The 22,500-nt window shown below is 45.6% G+C and overlaps 1 protein-coding gene across 9 annotated transcripts in view; it reads right to left on the reverse strand.

Annotated features, from left to right (window-relative positions):
- Window positions 1–22,500, reverse strand: part of plekha6 (pleckstrin homology domain containing, family A member 6) — a 75,621-nt gene that overhangs the window by 29,221 nt on the left and 23,900 nt on the right. For 7 of the 9 annotated variants that reach the window (XM_042090941.1, XM_042090943.1, XM_042090942.1 and 4 more), the window contains exons 1-5: window positions 18,138–18,536; window positions 8,731–8,811; window positions 6,953–7,127; window positions 3,986–4,090; window positions 3,735–3,807 (exon numbers count right to left, since the gene is read on the reverse strand). In XM_042090941.1, coding sequence (XP_041946875.1) covers window positions 3,735–3,807; window positions 3,986–4,090; window positions 6,953–7,127; window positions 8,731–8,811; window positions 18,138–18,226 — 523 coding nt within the window. In that variant the 5' untranslated portion in view covers window positions 18,227–18,536. Of the gene's footprint in view, window positions 1–3,734; window positions 3,808–3,985; window positions 4,091–6,952; window positions 7,128–8,730; window positions 8,812–11,490; window positions 11,923–18,137; window positions 18,537–22,500 lie in introns of those variants that run through there. The other 2 variants (XM_042090940.1, XM_042090946.1) reach the window with 2 other exon arrangements.

Consider the following 22,500-nt stretch of genomic DNA (forward strand, 5'->3'; position numbering starts at 1 on the left):
AAAAGCATCTGCTAAATACCATAAACATAAACATGGCTAAGCCTGTAGATGGCTTCATCGACTCATCCTACTGTATGTCTCCTTTCTTAGTTCCATTTCCTATTATCATCTCCATCGATGCACATCTCCTGTGTGGCCGTTTATCTATGGAAAGCACATTGAAAATCATTAATGAATGAGTCACAGCTCTCAGCCCACTCATCCTTCTGACTGGGCAGTTTGGGCTATTCAGGAGAGTCTAAGCTGATGCCCATCTCCCACTATATGTTCACAACAACACTGCACTGCAACACCATTACCGGTACTAATACTATTACTATTAATATTACTTTTACTAATGTATTATAAAGCTGTCAATTTTACTCCAAATCTGCAAATAACAATCATGGATAGATAGATTATTCTGTAACACTTTACTTGAAGGCATCTACATAAGAGTGACATGACACTGTCATAACTTGTCATGACAAAAACAGAATGTCACTAACCCTAACTTGTCATGACAAAAACCGAATGACACTTGACAGAATCGAGTGAAAGAGAAGTGTTGTGTGTCATAAATGTTTATGACCTGTTTATAATGTTTACAGTATGACACGTTTATGACAGTGTCATGTCACTCTTACGTAGATTACCTTTAAATAGTGTAACTGATTATCATACTAAAAAATAACTGAGCATTTCCAAATAATGATTCTACTCTCGTCCTTGATTGGGCACCTTGCATTCAACACGCATAGATATAGTTTTTGCCACGACTGAAAATGTTGCCCCACTGTGATACCTTTGGGTGACAAGGACAAAATGATTGACAAGGTGACAAGGACAAACCCCAAGCTATTAGTACATTTGCTCCGGGGGGGCTGAGTTCAAAGCTCTCCCTCCGTGTTTGCCGTGGTCTGCCAAAACATCAAAAGTGCAGGGTCGGCGAACACACAGTGCTCTCCTATCACACCGTGCTCACATACTCGGGAGAACGCACAAACATGCCTGTCGCATGCATTGCTACTCTCAGGGTTGCGGCACCTGAACATGTTTATTTTGTCACGCTCCTGTTTCTAGAGAACACACACACACACACACACACACACACACACACACACACACAAACACTGGAATGGACACAGACAGGACACTGCAGCCCAGCAGCAGCATGCTATACCTCAAAACACCCACTCCAACATAGGCCCAGAGAATACACACACACACTCACGCACACACACACACACACACACACACACACACACACACACACACACACACACACACACACACACACACACACACACACACACACACACAAACACACATGCAAGAGGGGTGAAAGGTTGTGTTCCCCCCAGGTACATTTAACCTGTGGCTCTGCAGGGCACATTCCTTCCACGGTCCGGAATAAAAAAGGCATGCACACATGCCTGCAGGTCTTTGAAGGAAGATGTACCACATCAATTGGTTGAGTGTTAGCACTTGTAAATAAATCATAACTTGTCAGCTCTTACGCCACCCAAATATGACTTTTTACCAGAAGACAACCACTTGTTAGCTATTACTGTGAGGAGCTCTGCAGTGGACGGACTCATTGACAAGCTTTAAAAATAGCAGCATTCTATTCAGGTTTTTCTGTTGGAGCAGTAAATTCATTGAGTCCCTTATCAAGACACACAGGCAGAGGGCCATGTCTCCAGTCCCTTTACACCAGATGTCTATTGGTACCATTGACTGTCAGGGGGCCATTGTGCTGTATGGGCCTATTATTTGAACAAGACTCCTCTTTAGCGTTGCTAGCATGACATGGAGCTGAGCTAAACTGATGGCAACTTGTCATGTCAGAGCATTTAAATAGCAGGTCATGTGGGTGTGAGGTGTAAACACTGCAACGTTTGCCAGAGGGCTCACTTCACAGCAAGGAGACAGGTAAGATAGGGACGCGGAGCCAAAATGATTCCATTAAGGACAAAGCACACCACATATACACGTACAAACACACACACACACACACGCACGCACACACGCGCACACACACAAACACATACACACACACACTCGCACGCACGCACGCACGCACACACACGCACACACAGGACAACAGAAGTGTGACATTTTGGAGGAGAAGGTCCCGGGGGTGTAAAAGACACCATAGTCAGCGCTCGTATCCCCATTGCATCACACAGTATCAACGTCAGAGGACTGTGGTCCAGTCCAGTGGTCCAGTCCAGTGCTTCCTGGTCACACTCTAAACATTTACAGGCCTCTTTAGTTCAATGCAACATTTAGCGGGAAGAAAAATAACACCCAAACAATATCATGGAAACAATATGACACTATTTACGAGTCAGGCCCCAACATCCAGACTGTTTACTGTGTTTACTACTGCTATTACTACTACCACCCAACACTGGTGGGGTGTGAGGGAGAAAGTGAGGAGTCTATGTATGGAGTCGCAGAGAGCCGTTTTGAAGTCTGCGTTTTAAAGGGCGAGGAGGAGGAGGAGGGCTGGGATGGGCCCTGGGATGACGGCTGATGAGCTGAGACACCACGGAGCGCGCTCAGTCTCAAAAGTGCAACAGCGACTACTGGGGCTGAGGAGAGCGCACAGACACCGCAGCGGCCCAGGAGACAGCGCCGTTAACACAATACAGAGACAGAGAGAGGGATAAGAAGAGAGAGAGAGAGAGAGAGAGGAGGAAAAGTCACAGAGAAGGAGAGAGAATAACCAGGGAGTGAGGGAGGGCGAGAGAACATCTTTGCAGTGTACTGAGAACATATGCTGAAAAACATTACCATATAGCTTATCACATTTACAACCTACATAATACTTGCAGTGTCATTCCCACCAACTGTTTTAACCCTTTTAACCAATACCAGCATACATCAGCAAAATGTGAGTATGGGCAATTTTACTGATCATTTCAAATGCTATGGTTTCTAATAGCTGGGTGAGACAGGGTGGCAGTTTGAGAAAAGTCTCCTTGAATATTTATGCCTCTGAGGTCACAGTGTCTCTGGACCAAACCAAAGCCCCAGGCCCTGCCGGCTTTCTGTCCAGCAGATGACCTCATTCTGCCCCTGCCCGCGGCAGCATCAGCAAGAGCTAGAGCTGGACAATGCTGCACGGCGCTTGGTGTTGACAGCACATCTCAAAATAAAATTAACACAGCAGGCAGATCACTTAAAGTGATCCTGTCCTTGACCCCATTGCTAATACCTAGCACAACAAAACAACACCTTTTGAACTGTAGTTAAGCAAATCTAATGTACCATGTACTGTACAATATTTCCAGTCCAACAAGCATCTGAGATCTGCACTTGGTCTGGTTGTGAACCAGAACACAGAGGGTGGGTAAAGTATTTCAGTGTCTACAAAAACAACAGAGCAACCCATCGTTCCAAACAAGGCAATGTAACGCTTTGGCACAATATGTGGGGGAGATGACTGTATTTAATAGGACATTTTAGAAGCAGGTGCTTACAGTAATCATGTAATTTGTCATCTTAGTCAATAGTTGCCAAAACAAACAAGGAAGACACAGTATTCACATTGTTATGGCTACAAGGTGATATGTTGCCTTTACGTGTCAGTTTTATATTGTCTGATTGTCTAAGGAACAGAGCTAACACAAACAAACATATATTATTGAAAGATATGATCCTGGTTGTTTATTGGCTAAAATTCCCCAGCCACTTTACTGCCAAAACGTTCATGTGATATTGAACTTTAAATCAGAAATACATACCTTTATAATAGAAGAGACATCGATCAGTCAGCACGAACCAGCGTCTGTTCCATTGCTTGACACCACTGCTGGCCTACAAGGAAAAGAAAAAAATATATTTTATTGCCTGCAAGCACAGGGATATGGAATGCACTACAATCCTGTGACTAGGTACAAGAGTTGTTTGAAGTTGCAAGGATGACGTGGTTGTTTGACTAGGAGGACGGTCTGTTTGTCCAAGTCACAGCATGGCACTTGACTCTACAAGTTACCTGCTTGTGAAGCCACCCTTGCTTGGTGACTTCCGCCTTGGGGTTCCTGCGCATCGAGTTGGAGCGCTTGCCAAACGTCGCTGCCTTCCTGGACGTGCGCGAAACCTGAAACGACACGGAACGGACAAGTGTCAGGACAGGAAATCTCAAAGTGGCAATGCGATGCACACACACACACACACACACACACACACACACACACACACACACACACACACACAAACACACACACACACACAAACACACACTCACTGGCACTTTGACAGATGGCTCAGACAGAGAGCAGAGCGCTGCAAGGTGCTTTTATAAGAGGGTGTGAAAAACAGCTAGGTGGCCCCTTCACACCTGTGTGTTCACACAACGCATCATGTGACCACAACAGTCAGCAGAGCACAGCCAGAAGCCACAGACAAATCCTAAACAAATCAGCGGGTTGATATTTCGGGCACTGTTGCCACATTGTGACTTATCTCCATGACTATGGACTGATAAAGTCGCATAGAAAACCATTGTGCTCACGACGGACTGTTTACACTGTGACATGGCAACACTCTTTTCACTCAGTTTCCAAATCATTCATTTCCTGAACAGTCGGAAAGATCAAATGAGCCAAAAATCTATACACTTGGCCCCATCTCAGCTTCTCAAATGTGTACTCTACCATATCATGCCCATAACAGCCCAGTCATTACAGATATACTGCAGCTATTATCTCATTAAGCTATTTTAAGCTAAACATACTTTATATTCTTAATATTGCCTTTCTCTAATAGTTCATTCAACTCAACACTGACTCCTGACAGTACCCTGAGCTGATGCTAGTTGGAAATCAATTGTGCAGACAAGTTTTTTAAAACCCAATTGTTTTTTCTTTTTTCTTTTTTTTAACTTCTTTGCTGGAGTCTTTTGTTCTGTGCCGGAACATTCCAAGATTAAGAGATAAGATTGTCAGGAGCGGCTTCTCCTCCCTTTTTCTCCTGTCTGGACCTAGACGTCTCCTTGCGTGTTTTGGAAAACAAGGTATGCAATCTATAGTATGTCCTTGACCAACTCTACTACCCAGGTGCTGTCCTCACCTCCCAATAGCCTGGGCAAACCCAGATGAACCTGATAGCAAATTTGAATTTGCCCTGCAGGTCCATTTGGAAAGGAGCCCATTGATGCCCGTTTCCGAACTTTCAGGAGCAAAACCAGCAGTGAAATGAAACTGTTTGCAAAGTGTTTTCTGGGTTCACCAAGGATAGAATAATATCAAAGCTGTTTTTTATTTTTTCTTTGTCAGAGAGTTGGGTCCCCACTTGCATGTTGGTGAAAAAAAAAAAAAAAACTTTTGCTGGGTGTGTTTTCCACTTTTCCGTTTTCACCATTCTAGCATGCTGGTTATGATGATATGGACAGTGGACACATTATTATGAAACATTATTCAAACATTATTATTTGTTATGAATTAGACATATGGAGGAACTCAAAACTTTCAGGCATATTTGATCCCTACAAGGTTGTTTAGAACAGCTTTTGGGATGAGGGTAATTGAAGCTGACTAATTTCCAGGAAACTTGATTGTTTTAACAAACATTAATCCTGAGTTTCTCTCTGCTTTTCTACGGAAAACAAAATCAAGCTCAAGGATTAGGCTTAACTGTTTTAGAGGAAAACCCCTGATGCAAATCTAAACATTAGGAGATGCCAAGTGATCTCTTTAGGGATAACAGAACATACAAACTCTAATCCCCTTCTAACAAGACCTTCCACAAAGACAGCAGCAGCGTCAGTTACACAAGGCGCCTGAGTACGTGTGTGCCGGTGTAAAACTTAGGTCAAGTGGAGACTTACACTTGAGATGATGTGGATGCTGCAAGACAAGCTTAGCATCAGCACAAGTGGTGTGTGTGTGCGTGTGTGCGTGTGTGTGTGTGTATGTGTGGTGTGTGTGTGTGTGTGTGTGTGTATGTGTTTGTGTGTGTGTGTGTGTGTGGGGGGGGGGGGTAGTAGAGAAAGAAAGAGCATAAATGTCTGTGTGTATGTGTGTGCTGATGCAAGAATAAAGAAGCACATGACTAGTAGTGCAACAAAGGCTGTGACAGACCAGAATTCAGTGTGTGTGTGTGTGTGTGTGTGTGTGTGTGTGTGTGTGTGTGTGTGTTTGTGTTTGTGTGTGTGTTTGTGTTTGTGTGTGTGTGTGTGTGTGTGTGTGTGTGTGTGTGTGTGTGTGTGTGTGTGTGTGTGTGTGTGTCTGTGTGTGTGTGTGTACGCTGCTGTAAGCTGCAAGAAAAAAGCACATCACTAGTGGTACACGAGAGGCTTGTGACAGTGCAGAGTTGAAGCGGTAAAGCTGTGTTAGTGGCTGTCAGCGCAGAACACTCCGGAAGCGGCGATGTTCTTTTTGAGCTGTAGGAACGGAGAGCTCCAGCAGTGATGATGTGTCCTGAGTCACAGGAGCCTAGAGAGGAAGACTACAGCAGCAGACTGAGGCACTAGAGAAGATAGCACATTAGGGCTGATGTGGCTAAGTAACCATGTGTGTGTTTGTGTGTGTGTGTGTGTATGTGTGTGTGTGTGTGTGTATGTGTGTGTGTGTGTGTGTGTGTGTGTGTGTGTGTGTGTGTGTGTGTGTGTGTGTGTGTGTGTGTGTATGTGTGTGTGTATGTGTGTGTGTGTGTGTGTGTGTGTGTGTGTGTTTCTTAGTGTGTGTGCCTGTGTTTGAGTGTGTAGAGAGAAGAGAGAGAGAGAGAGACAGTGTGTGTGTATGTGTGAGAAAGAGAGAGAGAAGAGGCAAAAGAAGGAAAGAGACAAAGACAAAAAGAGTTTGTATGTGTGTGTGTGTGTGTGTGTGTGTATGTGTGTGTGTGTGTGTGTGTGTGTGTGTGTGTGTGTGTGTGTGTGTGTGTGTGTGTGTGTGTGTGTGAGTTTGTGTGTGTGTGTGTGTGTGAGCTAGTTGCATTAGCAGAACGGTGCTCCTCTACTGACCCGTGCGAGCGGTGGCTGCGTGTCCGGCTGTGCCTCTGTCATCATGGCAATGTTGTTGCCGTTGGCGTTGCCTTGTCCGGCGCTGGCGTTGACGTTGGCGCTGGTGCCGGCCGTGCCGTTCTCCGGCTCTCTCCGGCCCGCCTTGCCATTCATGTCCAGAGCACTGTTCCTGCTCCTGCCGACACACGCACACCACAACACGCCATCAGTCCCAGCAGCATTCCCTATCCGCACCATCCTTGCCATTCCCAACCGGACTGAGCCTACGCGCTCCACATCATCTGCTTCTCATGCTCCCCCACACACGGAAGAGACTGAAGAGACGACTACTTTATTTTTTTCCCCTTTCTGTCTTATTTTCTTTCTTTTCCCTTGAGAGTGGTGCGTTTTGATTGATAGAGGGGGAGCGGAGAGGAAGAGAGCAGTGCAGTGCAGCATGGGAAGGAGCCGCGGCTATTTTTACTGCCCCGACTGGCAGGGAGCAAGCAGGCCGCACCCACTGAGGTTGCAGTTTAAAAACAGCCAATGGGTTTTGCAAGGAATGTGATTGGAGTGGAAAGCTTGGTGGAGAAGGATCAGAGAGAGAGAGGGAGAGAGGGATCAGAGAGAGAGAGGGAGAGAGAGAGAGAGACAGACAGACAGAGAGAGAATGAATGAGTCAGAGTTCGCGTCAGAACTAGTGAGAGGAGGCAGAGGTGCGTCTGCAGTCTTCTGGTCAATGTATCGATCTCTCCCGTCAGGCCCTGAGCTCGCTTGCCCGCCCGCGGATTCGCTGACCAGCACTACTCAAGGATTTACGAGCATCTCCCTGGAGACACGTCCCGGAGCCACTTCATTTTACACACTGTAATATTCACCCGAGTCAGATTACAGAGGATAATCTACTGCAATATGTTATGTGTTACTGTCTTAGCCCATAGCAGGGGCACCAGAGATTTCAATCAAAAATTGCATTATAGAAGACATGAATTGTGCCTAGTCTTAATAATTGCTCTCATATGAGCATTAGGGTCCAGTACAAGCAACCCTTTTGGAAATTTCCTCATAGAAATTATATATAAGGTTACAGGTGAAGATCAAGGCTTCTGCCAGATCTGTGTGTATGTGTGTGTGTGTGTGTGTGTGTGTGTGTGTGTGTGTGCGTGTGTGTGTGTGTGTGTGTGTGTGTGTGTGTGTGTGTGTGTGTGTGTGTGTGTGTGTGTGTGTGTGTGTGTGTGTGTGTGTGTTTATGGTGTGGTGTTATACTGTCATCTGTGGTTTGTTTTCTTAGGTGTTCAGAGGAGGGTGTGGGTGCCCCGAGGTAATCGTTCTTTAATCTCTTACACAGACAAAAGATTTCCTCAGCATCAGATAACACGCCTTGGACAAAGAAAACATTTGCTGTATGGCAGTGATTGCCATTTCTTTATGATGGTAATGGTGCCTTGTATTCCTGAAATATTAATGGACAGAAAGATTCTGGGATGGGCATGATAGCAGTGGACACAGAGGAGGCGAAAATGGCAGCCATAATGGCTGTCATAATTAGCTTAGCATCCTGGAGAAGCCATAGCCTCAGCACTCAGCATACAAACCCGTGGCAGTATCCCTTGACCACATCATTACTGACCTAGGCTAGCTCAGGCATGAGGAGAACACAATTGTATCCATTATGAATGATGATCAGATCGATGGGCAGAACATGGGACAGAACACAGTTTTATGTCTTTCGAGGTTGCAAATAGCATCTTTTATTTAGCAGTAGGAGTGTAAACATGAGACAGTAAGATTTTACTCACAGGCTTTTCTGAAGATGAACACTCTCTTCCAAATGGCTCTGGATCACTGGGTGTCCAGGTGGTCCATTTTGGTCATTTTGACTGCAGAGAGGGAAGAAGAAGGGAGAGAAAGGGTCAGAAAGTCAGTTAAAATCTAAACACCCATCAAAACAGCTCATGTGGGATCCACACATGTCAATAGCAACACAGAGAGAGAGAGAGAGAGAGAGAGAGAGAGAGAGACAGAGAGAGAGAGAGAGAGAGTCAGTCAGTCAGTGGAGGGAACAAATGTAAAAGGCGTATTGATCATAACACCTCAGCAGTCAAACACTTTTAATAATTCATCAGGGCTAATTATGAGGTCAGACTCCATCAACGGAACTTCACTAATTTACGCTTTGTGTGTTTGTTTGTGTGTGTATGTGGGGACACGTATAACGGTCAATCGTCATATGGACGATTTCAATTTCAAGACACACCAATCACCTTTGAATCAGGAGCAGTCTCTGCTCAGCAATGTACTTCCTATAAAGATTTCACTGTATTGAATATATGCTAGTTCCTCCAGCAACAGGGTACATAAAAGCACTTGATGTGTTGCTTTCATATACATGGATTTCTATGCAACGTCACGAAAACATGTGTGCACAACTAAGAGGCAGAAAGCACCATAGAACAGCATAGAGCAGTGCTCTCCATGAAAAGAATAAAATGAGTTTTTGTGGTGAAAACTGCACCAATTCGAAATCACGATGGTTAGAGAATGTTCAATATGTTCAATATCCCTAACGGAATGCATGTCTTCGCCAAAAATAACAAAATACGATGTTATATTAATAATAAAAATGAACGGCAAACTCTGAAATATAGCCTGAAATGAGATGTTATCATCATTGAGACAACAGGGGTATACAAAAAAATCCGATTGTAGCTTACAGCAGCCGACTATTTAGGTTAAGTTTATAACGTTGTGGACGGCCACCAAGCGTCTTCTGCCCCACGGCTGCGCGTGCATCTAGTTTAGTTGGTAAATGGGAAACCCGTGTATAGATATGGACAAAACAGACAAACAGTGTCACAACAGTGTCGCAGAGTCATAGACTGTCTGCTTATTCCGGCAGCTTCTTGGCTCTACTGTCCTCGCTGGGAGAAGCTGAAAACATGATCTTTCCTTTAGTCACAGAGCCACACAGGGGATAAGGTGTTATGTTATCTTGCACCCTATCGTACAGGGCTCTCTAAGGTACACTGCACATCGTGTAGAAGCAAGTGGTGGCAACAGCAGGCTGGACTTCAGGTGGTGGTTAGCATTGCCAGCAGCAGGTAGACTCTCACCTGTGGGCACCAACGTGGGCTTTTATCTGGCTACTGAGGGTAGGGCTCAACACCGGGGATCTGGCACTGAGGCCAGTGGTGTTAGTCAAAACACTCCCGTGCAAAGCAGCATGGGAGTTGTAGTCCTATTTTGGACCACACATGTTTGTGTATGTCTGCTATCAGCTGGGTCTGCAAGAGGGGATTGTAGGCCCATGACAGGGAGAGGCATGGTGGTTTCGGCTGCCAAGAAACAACACGTGCCCTTCTCCCGCTTGGCATTATTTTTCCCTCACAAGGGGCTTTGAAGTGCCCCTGGAGAGGCTAAGAGTTATGGGCCTACTTCCCAGGATATGTGGCATCTACACAAGCAGCCTCCAAAGGCGGCCTGCATTGCCTCAATCCCCCAAACGAAAACACATGCACACACATACACTGACAGGTGAAAGGACAGTGGACTCCGGCCAAGAACACTCTCAGGCTGAAGGCATGCACCTCTCCCCACCAACACAGCACACACCAGTGACTAGTATTTCCAAAACACACACACACACACACACACACACACACACACACACACACACACATACACACACACATACACAACAACACAACTTTCCTTTTTGATAAAAAGCAGACAGCTTGAGCGCTTGACAGCAAAAGCAGTGGTGTCTCTGGCGTGGTCTCATAGGGTCTCGCTACTGAGCATGCTTGGAAGTGCCTAACCTACAAACCTATATAGAAAGCGGAGTTGCTTTGCCGCTCCAAAGGGAAAATAAATTAGTGTATGCTGCACAACCTTGCCATTACATAACATCAGGACATAAACAGAGGAGAATGTAGATTTGAGATTTCAGAGCCTTTATTTCAAAGCCATTATTTCAACTGTGTATCAAAAACAGTCCACAGGTAAACACATGGTTTCAGATCATCAAAAGCCAGCCCTCTGCACACAGACCAGGGCTAAGGCAGAAAATGAATGTGACTGCACAAACAGAAGTGCACATGGAAATGTTCACACACACACACACACACACACACACACACACACACACACACACACACACACACACACACACACACACACACACATACAGACACATACAGACACATACACAGATCCCGCTCATGAATCTCAGACACACTCCGCACGTCACGCTGCCTAACACAAACACATGTTCGGAGAAAGGGGAAAGAGGGGAAAAAAAACAAGACACCTTCCCCGGCTCCCTCCAGCACTGCATTGCAGTCGTCCTCCTTAATCTACGGCTTTCACTTTCTCTCCCCTCCGCTGCAGCTGCTAGTGCACCCCCCCACCACCACCACCACCATCACCACCCCCCCCACAATAAAACTTCACCTTCCTGCCTTGCCGTCACTGTCCTCCAGGACCAGTGGGCGTAGAGACCCAATCACCCCCCACCCCACCATCCTCCACTCCTCTCCTCTCCTCTCCTCCCCACCTACCTTACCCTCCGGTCGGCTCGGAACTTCAGCATCGTCCCCCGGATCAGTCATATAGAAGCCAGCCTGGGGATGGACTGCACAGGACGGGCAGTGGACGACAGCGAGAGATGGAGAGAATGCTGGGAAGCAGCTGGTGAAAGAGTGCCAGAGGGAGCCCCTTATACGGCTGCCTGCCTGCCTGCTTGCCTCGCGGGCTGTTGGCTGTAATAATTGCTGTCCTCCTTTCTCTCCTTGAGAATGTATGCTGTTGCCTAGCCAGTCTCTCTGTGTATATCCCCCACCTCCTCTCTCTCACACGCTCTTCTCCTCTCTCCCTCTCTCTCTATCTCTCTCTCCTTCTATCTATCCTGTGTCCCTGTGCTCTACCTCCTGCTGTATCTCCCTCATGAGCTCTCCGGCACAACCAGAACTGCACAACTCAGCTTATTTGCTTGCAGGGTCTCTCTCTCTCTCTCTCTCTCTCCCTCACTCTCTCTCTTTCCCTCCCTACCTCTCCTTTCGTCCTTCCATCCCTCTCTCTCTCCTCTCTCTCTCTCCCTCTCTCTCTCCTCTCTCTCTCTCCCTCTCTCTCTCTCACTCTCTCTCGCCGCTCACCCCTCGTTTTCCCGCTGGAGGCACTTAAGACCACAGATGCATGCAGGACGCAGGACCTGTCTGCCAGAGCCCAGATTGAGATGTGGTTACACGCTGCCACCCCCCCCCCCCCCCCCCCCCCCCCCAATGCTAAAAAAGAGAGAGAGAGAGTGATGACCAAGACTCCCCCTTGGGAATAGCCATGTCAGCCTGGACCTTGGACAGGATAGGAGATGGGGGTCGCAGGGGGAAGGGAGAACAAGGATGTCAGCCACTCAGGTGCAGCAAATCTGAACGCTCCACCCATGTCCACCGCCACCCCTCTCGTTGTGACCCATACAGCAAAAACCATCCAGCACCGTCCATTCTAATCTGCACCATGCTGTAGCTGCACACCAATACCCCCCGTCTCTCTCTCTCTCTCTCTCTTTCTCTCTCTCTCTCTCTCTCTGTCTCTCTCTCTCTCCAGCACACAGTCATAATTAAATCCATAATTCATCCTCAAACAAGCTCAGCAATAAAAAGCACTGGGCTCGGTCTCAGGCTCTGATGGCCATATTAAAGCTCCACTATGTCATTCAGACCGACGTTAGACACACTTCCAATCATGTCCGAGGCCCTGTTCCCAACAGTCATTCTCTTCTAAAGAGTCCAGTCAAGTTGCTCACAATGACTAACAGGCAGAATATAGAGCGAGTCTGATGAATAGTTCGTCTCCACCAAAGTAACCTTTAGTTACAGTGAAATTACAGATCTACATGGGAATAATTGTGAAGATTGTTCAAAATAGCATATTTGATTTATTCGTCTTGGACAGGAAATGAGTACTAAGCATGACATGAGATGTAAAATATGATGGATGGCTTGGGTGAACTGCTGAAGCAAAAGACAAGTATCTCTCAGAATATCCCAAAAACAAGCGTCCGAAGACTACAACCATCCTCAAGCCAGAGGTGGATCCACAGTGGTTTGTCTTTCCTACATGTACATTTTGGTTGTCCATTCGTTCCCTTTCTCCAACCGCATATTACAATATCATGATGCTTCTAACGAAACAATTTCTTATTCAACAAAAACAACTGTGTGGCAGTTAAATGTAGAGAGAGTTAGATGGCATCGAATCCCCTTGAGGTCCACCCGTCATTGCTATGCAGGCAGAAAACACTGAGTTGTGTAGGCCTGTGTGTGTCCAACTAGATCAAGTGGTCAAAGGCTGATGTTTGTCACCAAAATATAAAACATAGTCATTCCAAAAGGTGGACATTCAATGAAATAAAAATGCAAAGAATAAAGATTGAGAGAGTAAGTGTGAGAAAACAATGGACGAATAGAAGAAGAAAAGAAAAGCTCCTGCTGATTTTTTTATTTTATTATTCTGCCTGTCCTGGAGCTATTCGGAAGTGTGTTTCAGTAAGCGATACAGGGAGTTCCCCACTTCAATATTCCTAATGGCTAGAGTTACATCACTTTCTCTCTCTCTCTCTCTCAGTTTGTGTGTGTGTGTGTGTATGTGTGTGTGTGTGTGTAACTGTGTAAAAGCCCAGAGCATTTTTTTTATAATCCTCAGAGGGATGCAATGTACTTGGTATCCATGTCTAATTCATGATAACAAGCTATTAAGTCTAGTCTGCATGTATTGATTTGTATGATGCATTTGCGCAGATCAATACCCAGTGGTGTAGAGTTGCATGCGGTGCATCCAGTTGCCTTGCCTTAAGACCCCTCTCCACACACCACTACTTTTCCTCAATAACAGCACAGCAAATCCGTAAGTTCTCACTATACCTGTGCACAGGTCAACAGTATGTAATTATCTGACATAGACCTCTTAGGCTATTGTTCACTGGAGCAACCAGGCAGTAATTCAGAATCCATGAGTCCGATGTACACTGTAAGTACAAAATGAGAAAGAACGCTGAAATGGCTCTTTCCACAAACAGAGATTGAAAAGCAGTTGAAAAGTAGTTGCTGGACCAAAGTAAGAAACCATCAAACCATTGCATGATACACTCCAACCTAAAACCTGCCTCCTAGCTCCCTACTGTGTGATGGCAGATTCAAGCGACATAATGTTAACAGTAGCTTATACACCCCCCCTCCCCCTCCAACACACACCCCATCCCCCCTCCTCCTTACAGCAGTAGCAGGCTTAATATGTTTCAGTGGGTGCTGATAAACTCTTCTATATTGTCTACCAAACTAAATGTGGCAGAGAGCTGCACTTTGAGAAGTCAAATGCAGGCAAATTAGGGCAAAATCCCACAAATAGTGATTGATCTGCCTGTTAATGTCTTACAGCACATATTCCAGCCATGGTCAGCTTTCTCTACATGCATTTCTGCGGTGCAGCACTCAGACAGTCCAATCTGTCCATGTTCAATTCCCATCAGCACAAACCCAAAGGGATTACAGAGAATACTCTTGTGTGTTTATCATATTAATCCTTTGTTTTTATGTTCCTTTTTTCGTTGTTCACTGGATGTTCCATTACTATCGCAATTTCTTTCCCTAGGATGGCCTGGCAGGTAAAGGTCAAGGACTTCAAACCTTAAAATAAATACAAACTACAGCTGGGGTCTCTGTGAACAAATCACTCCAGCATTTTTACAGACTGAGTGATTAAAAAATGTTATACATATGGTTCTTTTTAGTTTCACTACTAACATTAATTTTAGCTCACACATATTAGATGTTTGTCATACCAAAATGGGAAATGTGGGAACACTAAGCAGGACCTTCAGTGACTGTGTGACTAGGTAGTTTGACTCTTCCGAGCACCCATACAAACCACACTCGTAACAGCACATAAGAGAGAGCTGCGCTAACTAAATAAAGGGTCAGGCTGATGTAACATGGAGCAATTGACACCAAAGCAGCCCAGAAAAAAGACAAAGACACCTTGCACACACTATTTAAACGTCTAAACGTGCAACTCAAACCGCTTTCAGCTTGTATACTGGCATTTCTTCACAGCACTTGTTGTCTGTGATAGCCTCAGCAGAGTAAACATGTTTTTCTCCTTAAGTCAAGCGGTGACAGCCAGTCTGGTATTCACTTGCTATTCTGTCCTTGGTGCACTCAGCATTACTCACGGCTAGATTTGATGATTCGAAAAGATAACGCAGAGGAGTGATTCGAAAACCTCTGGAGCCGCCCGACTAAAAAAAAGCAGGCTTTTACACAACATCGAGTTCTTTGTGCGCTTTAATATCTTCTGTCTTTTTTAAATGAAGGAATGTTTCATTTTGTCAAATGAAAGCTGAACGATAAGTGCTTATGAAGCAGATGAAACAACAGGGTTCACAACTCATACAATGAAAGTGGAAGGATTTTTTGAGCAAATCATCATGATTTCTTGATTCTGGTACAGAGGTGATTCGGCACCCTGCAGACTAACCTCTCCTCATACCTGCATGCCACTGAAGACTCAAACAGGCCAGCGTTTATTCCCCCCACCCATAGCCAACCTACTTCTGCTGACCCGTCCAATCAGATCTGCGCTTGACCAAGCAATCGGCCAGCCAAAGAGTCAACAGTGCCAATCTGTTCCCCGGGTGGGCAGGCATGCGGGCAGTCACTCAGGCAGGAAGGGATGCAGAGAGGAAAATGTAGGCCATGTCAGCAGACACAACAGATGTCACGCACAGATTACCTGCCAGGTGAACTTTTGGGAAGTTTGCTGGTGGGACAAACGCGGCAGGCAGCCAGCTCTGTGATGTGCAGGAAGGGAGGTGAGGCGGAGGTTTTTGGTGCATTACAGATTCTGTAAGCGACAAGGCTCTGCTGGACCACTCGCGTAAACAAACATCACTTGAATGTTACAATGACCTTTGAGACATAAACACATGTAAATGTGACAGTGTTTAATTCCGTTGACATTTTTGTGTTCACCAGAGCACTGAAATACCAGGATACATAAACGGGGGGGGGGCTCTATTTCGACAAAATATCTGTCTGTCTTTGGATAGCAAAGAAAGACCAGAAGAGTTGTTACAGCGCTAGTATGACAAAACAGATCCCTCCTTTGCCTGCTCCAACTTAACTGATTACATCTATTCTTGGGGCGCTATCTCTGGTGTCTGCCTTCAGGTGACACCTGCTTTGAGGGGAAGAGCACTTACTCATGTGGGAGTGAGAGAACCTCATAGAAGAGTCTTGCTTACAGTACATCTTCATCCATCACAGGCTCTTCTCTTCACAGTTGTAAACATCTTCCTCACGCTAACAGTGCCATTATCTCTGGAGCAGACAGAGACAAGCACTGAGGATTTGCGGTCTGAAAGGACTACGAACCAGGGGAGTATGGGAATTGTAGGACAAGGCATCTGTATGGATCAGCAGCACTTAAAGGTCACACCTGCCCAGGCACCGCTGTTTAAACTCATCTAAGTACAACACATAAGGAGGAGTACTGAGTGGGGATGAGGTGGGGGGGTGGGGTAGGGGGCAATGTAGCAAATCGTGTCTGTTTGACTATTGGGAGTGTGAACTTGAGCTCAAGTGAACTATGTTTAAATTAGAGACATTCCTCCAACGGGAGGACGCCAGGCCCAGGCTCTGTTTGCCAAGACCAGGAGTAGTGGGGCAGAGTTGAAGACTCCCACATTTCTGAGCGCTTTCCTCCCAGTTTAACCCAGGGGCCACAATGTCCTTAAGGACAAATGATATAGCCACAACTCCTCCTGAAAACTGTTTTGGTCTCTCTCTCTCTCTCTCTCTCTCTCTCTCTCTCTCTCTCTCTCTATCACACACACACACACACAAAAGCCTATGGAGGCCAAAGAACATCAGTGGAATGCATTATTAACTATGAACTATGATTAATTATCTCACTTCATGTAAAATGACTAGCTTAGAAATCTATTAATTAATGAAAATACTCTTTTGATAGTGGGCTTAATGATTTAACAACTCGTTTTGTTTACTTCTCTTCTGGTTCTACTAGCCAAACCCACATGGGCTTGTGATGTTACTTCCCTGCAGTAATATCTGGGATCTATTTTACCAGTATCATATATATATATATAATGCATGAAAGAAAATGCGCTTTTCTTCCAGACACCAAAGCCCACACAGTAGCAGCATTGGTCTCTTTGGAGGCAAACTGAAGTTTATGTGGACTCTCCCGTACCTTTGGAATGAGCAGCCTCTGACAAACAACAGAGGCCTCGCTGATGATTTACCCCAGCAGGTCATCAGGTTTGTAAGATTGCCAACAATTAGCAGCAGTGTTTTACAAGGAGCCAAGGCCAAGGGTCAGAAAGAGAGAGAGAGAGAGAGAGAGAGAGAGAGAGAAAGAGAGAGGACTCTTCTCAAAAGTCAATCAATTTGTTCAAGGTAGCACCTTATCAATCGGTTGCAAAACAACTGTTTTTACAGCCAAATATTTCTGGTGACTATAAGTAGAACCTCCACACGTAAAGTAATCTACCCATGATAATGACGTCACTATCCAGGTGAAAAAGAACATGAAGTTCCAGATCTGACCTGAGCTTGCTCGTTGCCCGATATCGGAGCTGGGCAAGTGACTCAAGGTCTAAACAAACAGTGGGACAGGCCAATTGTGCAAAGCCATGGGAGGTTGACTTTTGAATGCACTGGTTAGCCATTAACAGCTCAAGGAGCATTTCATATATCCGAATGAAACAGGTTCACTGCGTGCATGCTCACGGTTACCAACTCACACTCACTTCAAAAAAGTGTTACTTGCATCGCTCACACACAAACGCAAGTGTCAAAATGCAAAGAGACATACATGTCTACAAACAAAAACTGATCATTGCAAAGTGTTATGCTTCTATTCTTTGCTGTTCACTGAGGGATGGTTTCCATGTGCCTGCATAGGAGCCTAGTGTTGCCCTGGCTGGCCAGTTCCACCCCCTCCACCCTGTCTGGCGTGCTCCGCTCCACTCCTCGTGCACCGCATGTGCTCCCCGTCCCTCTCCATCCAGATGGTGCTTGTGCAGAGCAGACCAGAGAAGGACTGCTGCTGCTGCTGCTGCTGCTGTTGGCTCCACTGAATAGCCCTCACAAAGAACAATGGCCAAGAAAAGGGCTGAAAGGAATGGACCTACCTCACTGATCTTTCTTCTTCTTCTTCTTCTTCTTCTCCTCCTCTTTCTCCTCTTTGTTCTTCCTCCCTGTTTTGCTCCCCCTCTCGCATCCTCTGCAAATGTTTCTCCAGCGAGTCAGGCACACTTTTACGTTCTCTGTCCCCACTGTCTGTTGGTATATACTCCCTCTCTCTCTCTCTCTCTCCCTCTCTCCCTCTCCCTGTGTGGACTGCGAAAGCTTTGCCAGAGTGCAGGGGCCTAGTATGAGTGGAATTTTCTAGGAGGGGAGGGGAAATAAAAAAAAAAAAACCCAAAGCAGAAACAATCTCAGGGTAATGTCTTTTCTTTCTTTCTTTCTTTCTTTTTTTCTGTCTTTCTGCCTCTCTCCCTCTCTCCTGCAGCTGAACTCACGGCACACATATGGATTACATTCCCGGCGGAGTGGCCAGCTGGATTTAAACACGGCAGCCTGGGCTCACGCCCCCCTGCCCTACCCTACCCTACCCTCCACCCCTCCACACACATACACACAAGTCTCTTTCCCTACCACCACTAGACTCCTGCCCCCACCCTTCCTCCTGCTCCAGCCCTCCACTTAATCATTAACCCCGCCGGGAGCGTGTGCCAGCTACTTAACCCCCCTTTCCACCCCTCTACCCTCCTCCCTGATAGGGCAGCCGGGAGCCAGGTGACTGAGCTGTCAGCCATCGCTGGACGGTCCCGGTCCTGGGCACGGTCTCATCTCGGTGTGAGGTGCTGGTCTGGAGGGGAGGGAGGGCATGGTTGCCGGGTGGAGCTGGAGGAGTGCTCAGCCAGTCTGGATTGAGTCCCAGCACTAGGAGGATGCTGTGCCAGACCCTGACATATGAACAGCCCGCCTATAAACTGCCTATAATTCTGTCATCGTGTCATTATGCCATGACAAAACATAGAGTTGGGGAGGCTGAAACAAATATTTGTCATGGAAAATTGCAATTTTGGATCCAAAAATAACATGTTTATCCTATTTGCTTGGTATTTGTGAATCTGTATGGAGCGAATAGTGTAGTTGTCTGTTTTTGGCATTGTGTGTATAAAGGGTTTGAATGACAGCTCATCTCTTTGTAAGGATGTATGTATGTATATGTATGTATGTATGTATGTATATATACTCTTTTGATCCCTTGAGGGAAATTTGGTCTCTGCATTTATCCCAATCCGTGAATGAGTGAAACACACACAGCACACAGTGTACACACAGTGAGGTGAAGCACACACTAATCACAGCGCATTCAACTGTGCATCAACAGCGGCGCTCAGGGAGCAGTGAGGGGTTAGGTGCCTTGCTCAAGGGCACTTCAGCCGTGCCTACTGGTCGGGGTTCGAACCGGCAACCCTCCGGTTACAGGTCCGAAGTGCTAACCAGTAGGACACGGCTGCCTGGACGTAATGTGTGCTCATTATTTATGCCTGCTATGATCACAACAAAAAGAACATCAAAAGGGCAACATTCCGGCAGGAGAAGCTCAACGGAAAAATACTTTAAAGATCGCTTAAAAGTAGGCAAAAAATCATAAATTTCTCTTACCAAAGCAACAATCAGAATCAAAGTGTGCTCTTGCTTATTTTCTTCCTCTGTTCATTTTCTGCTTCGTCTCTCTCCCGCTTCCTCTCTCTCTCTCTCTCTCCCTCTCTCTCTCTCTCTCTCTCTCATGTGCTTTCTCTTTTGCACTTTCCCTTCTTCAGTTCAGATCAGAGTCATCAGTGTACTGACTGGTGACTTGAATAAGCAAACAAACTGTTGGCTATGCTTGAAACTTAGCTGACTTGGAGAACACACATGTGCCATTAAAAGTGACTAAAAGTAATGGAAAAAATAAACTTTCTCCATGTCGTCTTTGCAGGTCAGGGCCATGTGGTGTTAGCAGTCTGCCCCTGCAGTCCTGCTTAGAGGGGTGGGTATTGACCAGACACAGACACACACACACACACACACACATCTATAATCACTCCCATATGGCACAGCTCCTTCTCAGTTCTCGGTGCCTGCTCTTGTTGGGGCGTTCAGCATGAAAGACCAACCATTGCCGCTGGGATCTCATCCTCCACCTCTCTCCCTCTTTCCCTCTTTCTCTCTCTCCCGCCTCTGAGGAGCAGTGAGCTCCTGTTTCAGACCTAAAAACCAGCTCTCCATCATGGCTAAGTTCAGCTCAGTCCCCACTTTAATCCAATTGTCCATTCACAGCTACACAGTCAAAAGAACCTCTGCACTGTACGACTGTAGTGCATGAATAGCATCCTACGCAGGTCTGATATCCAAACAATATGGAGGTGGTGGTGTTAGGGGGGCACTGAGGTTCATGAGTCAAGGGAGCTGGATTGATGTCTCAATTAATAAGAAACCGGACAGTAACAACCAGCTGTCCATAATGTTGTTTTTTGTATCAACCAAATACTACAGTACATTTTTCATCTATCTCTGCTGTACACCCCCAAACATTTTTCAAGTGCACGCACGCACGCACACACGTACACACACACACACATGCACACATGCAAAACACAGCTGTTTAAAGCTGCCTATCATTGTCATCCTATTGCTAAACATTCCATCATCATTCTCATAGGGTCTGGTGGCTGATGACATCCATCCAAACATGGGGGAGGAAGAACCTTCCCAGAACCAGTTTTCAGCATGATAGAGCTTCCCTGCATCAATTAACAGATTCCAGCCTGCAACAGAGCTCACGCTCTCTCTCCCCCTCTCTCCCTCCCTCCTTCCCTCTCTCCCTTCCTCCCTCGCTCTCACTATCATTTACGCTCTCTCTCTCCTTATATCTTTCTCTTACTCTCTCTTTCTTTCTCTCCCTGTGTTTTGCAGTGCTGGCTCATTTAATCTTTGTTTACAGGCTACTCCATAAAGGAATGTTCATGGAATGAATGTTCAAGGAATGTTCCTGTTTAAGTAATTGAGATGTGACCCGTTTGGAGACAATATCCCTGTCAGACATTCTGCTGACTTTTAAACAACAGCCGGACTGCAACAGCCAACTTTTAAACAAAAATGTCATTCAAAAATGACTTTGTTTTGGTTTTCATTTGTATGCATTTGTATTGTTTTTTTATTGAGCTAGAACTCTGGCACAAAGGGGAAAAATCTTTTTGCATTCACCTATAGAAAAGAAGTTACCATGAAATGCCTTGTTCTGTCACATTCTGGAATCCAAAGAAACGTCGGCATATATTAAAATGTTGACAGTCATAACCCCAGAAGATAAATGTGAGGACTACTCATCCACGACTTACATAAGCAATACAGAACAGCATGACTGTGCACATATATACTGTGAATCTCTATCAGGTCATGGTGAATCAATCGCAATTGTCAGCACTGAAACACATTGGTTTGCACATGGGATGAACCATGAAGGCACACACACTCTCAGCCCAAAGTAGCTTAGTCATGGTGGGTTCATGGAGTTAGTTGGCACTTAAGGAATGTGTGACGAAACATCACATCCACCAGCTTGATTATAGCACTGGGCTGTGTTAAAGAGTTCACAGCAAACGATGGCATGACGTGGAAAAATTATATATAGACCCATCCACAATGTGACAAATCTCTGTTGTTGTTTTCTGCTTGAATCTGTGCACTGCTGAGAAGCAATGCAACTCATTAAATCTAATTATGAAGATAAAATACCCTGAGGTGAAATAACCTGAGGGTTAACTAGGAAGTTCCCATAAATGAGTGAACAAAAAGAGTCACCGTTATGCTGTGAGACAAAGAAAGGCAGAGCTAGCCACTGCTCTAAAGCCACTGCTACTGTATTTGTGATGTGTGATTGAAAACGTGTGTCAGCTTCGTGCACAAGGGCCAGACTGAAACCAAGGACAAGCTGAGCAAAGCTGTTAGAATGTTCCAAACGTTTTGTATACACTGCATACTCCAGGAGACTTCCTATGTTTGTGAATATACAGACAGACATAGTTGTAGAGCTTAATGTACTCTCTGTGTCCTACAGCAATGTACGGTCACCTAGATCGTCATGATGCACCACTGCATTACATAATTGTCTATACCATTCACTTAACTGCCCTAAAGTGCTTTAAAATAGCCGTGGCTACTGTATTATGCACTAAATAATGCATTAATAGGGTATAGTTCTTACAACCATGCAGTGGCAAAGTTTAAGCAAATGCTGCAAACATTTGACTTATAATCTTTAAATCATGAATGATGAGTTTGTTGTCCCAAAGACCATCTGGCATAGATTTGGACCCTCTCAATACCCCAACACACCTGAACAATCTTTCCTTCAAACCCAAAGGCTATGATCTTCCTCTCTATGTCACTCTGCACACTGCTGCAGCCATCCATCCCACTGCAGTCTTGCCCATCTCT

The sequence above is a fragment of the Alosa sapidissima genome, chromosome 4 (genome assembly GCF_018492685.1).
Source record: "Alosa sapidissima isolate fAloSap1 chromosome 4, fAloSap1.pri, whole genome shotgun sequence".
Classification (NCBI taxonomy): domain Eukaryota; kingdom Metazoa; phylum Chordata; class Actinopteri; order Clupeiformes; family Clupeidae; genus Alosa; species Alosa sapidissima.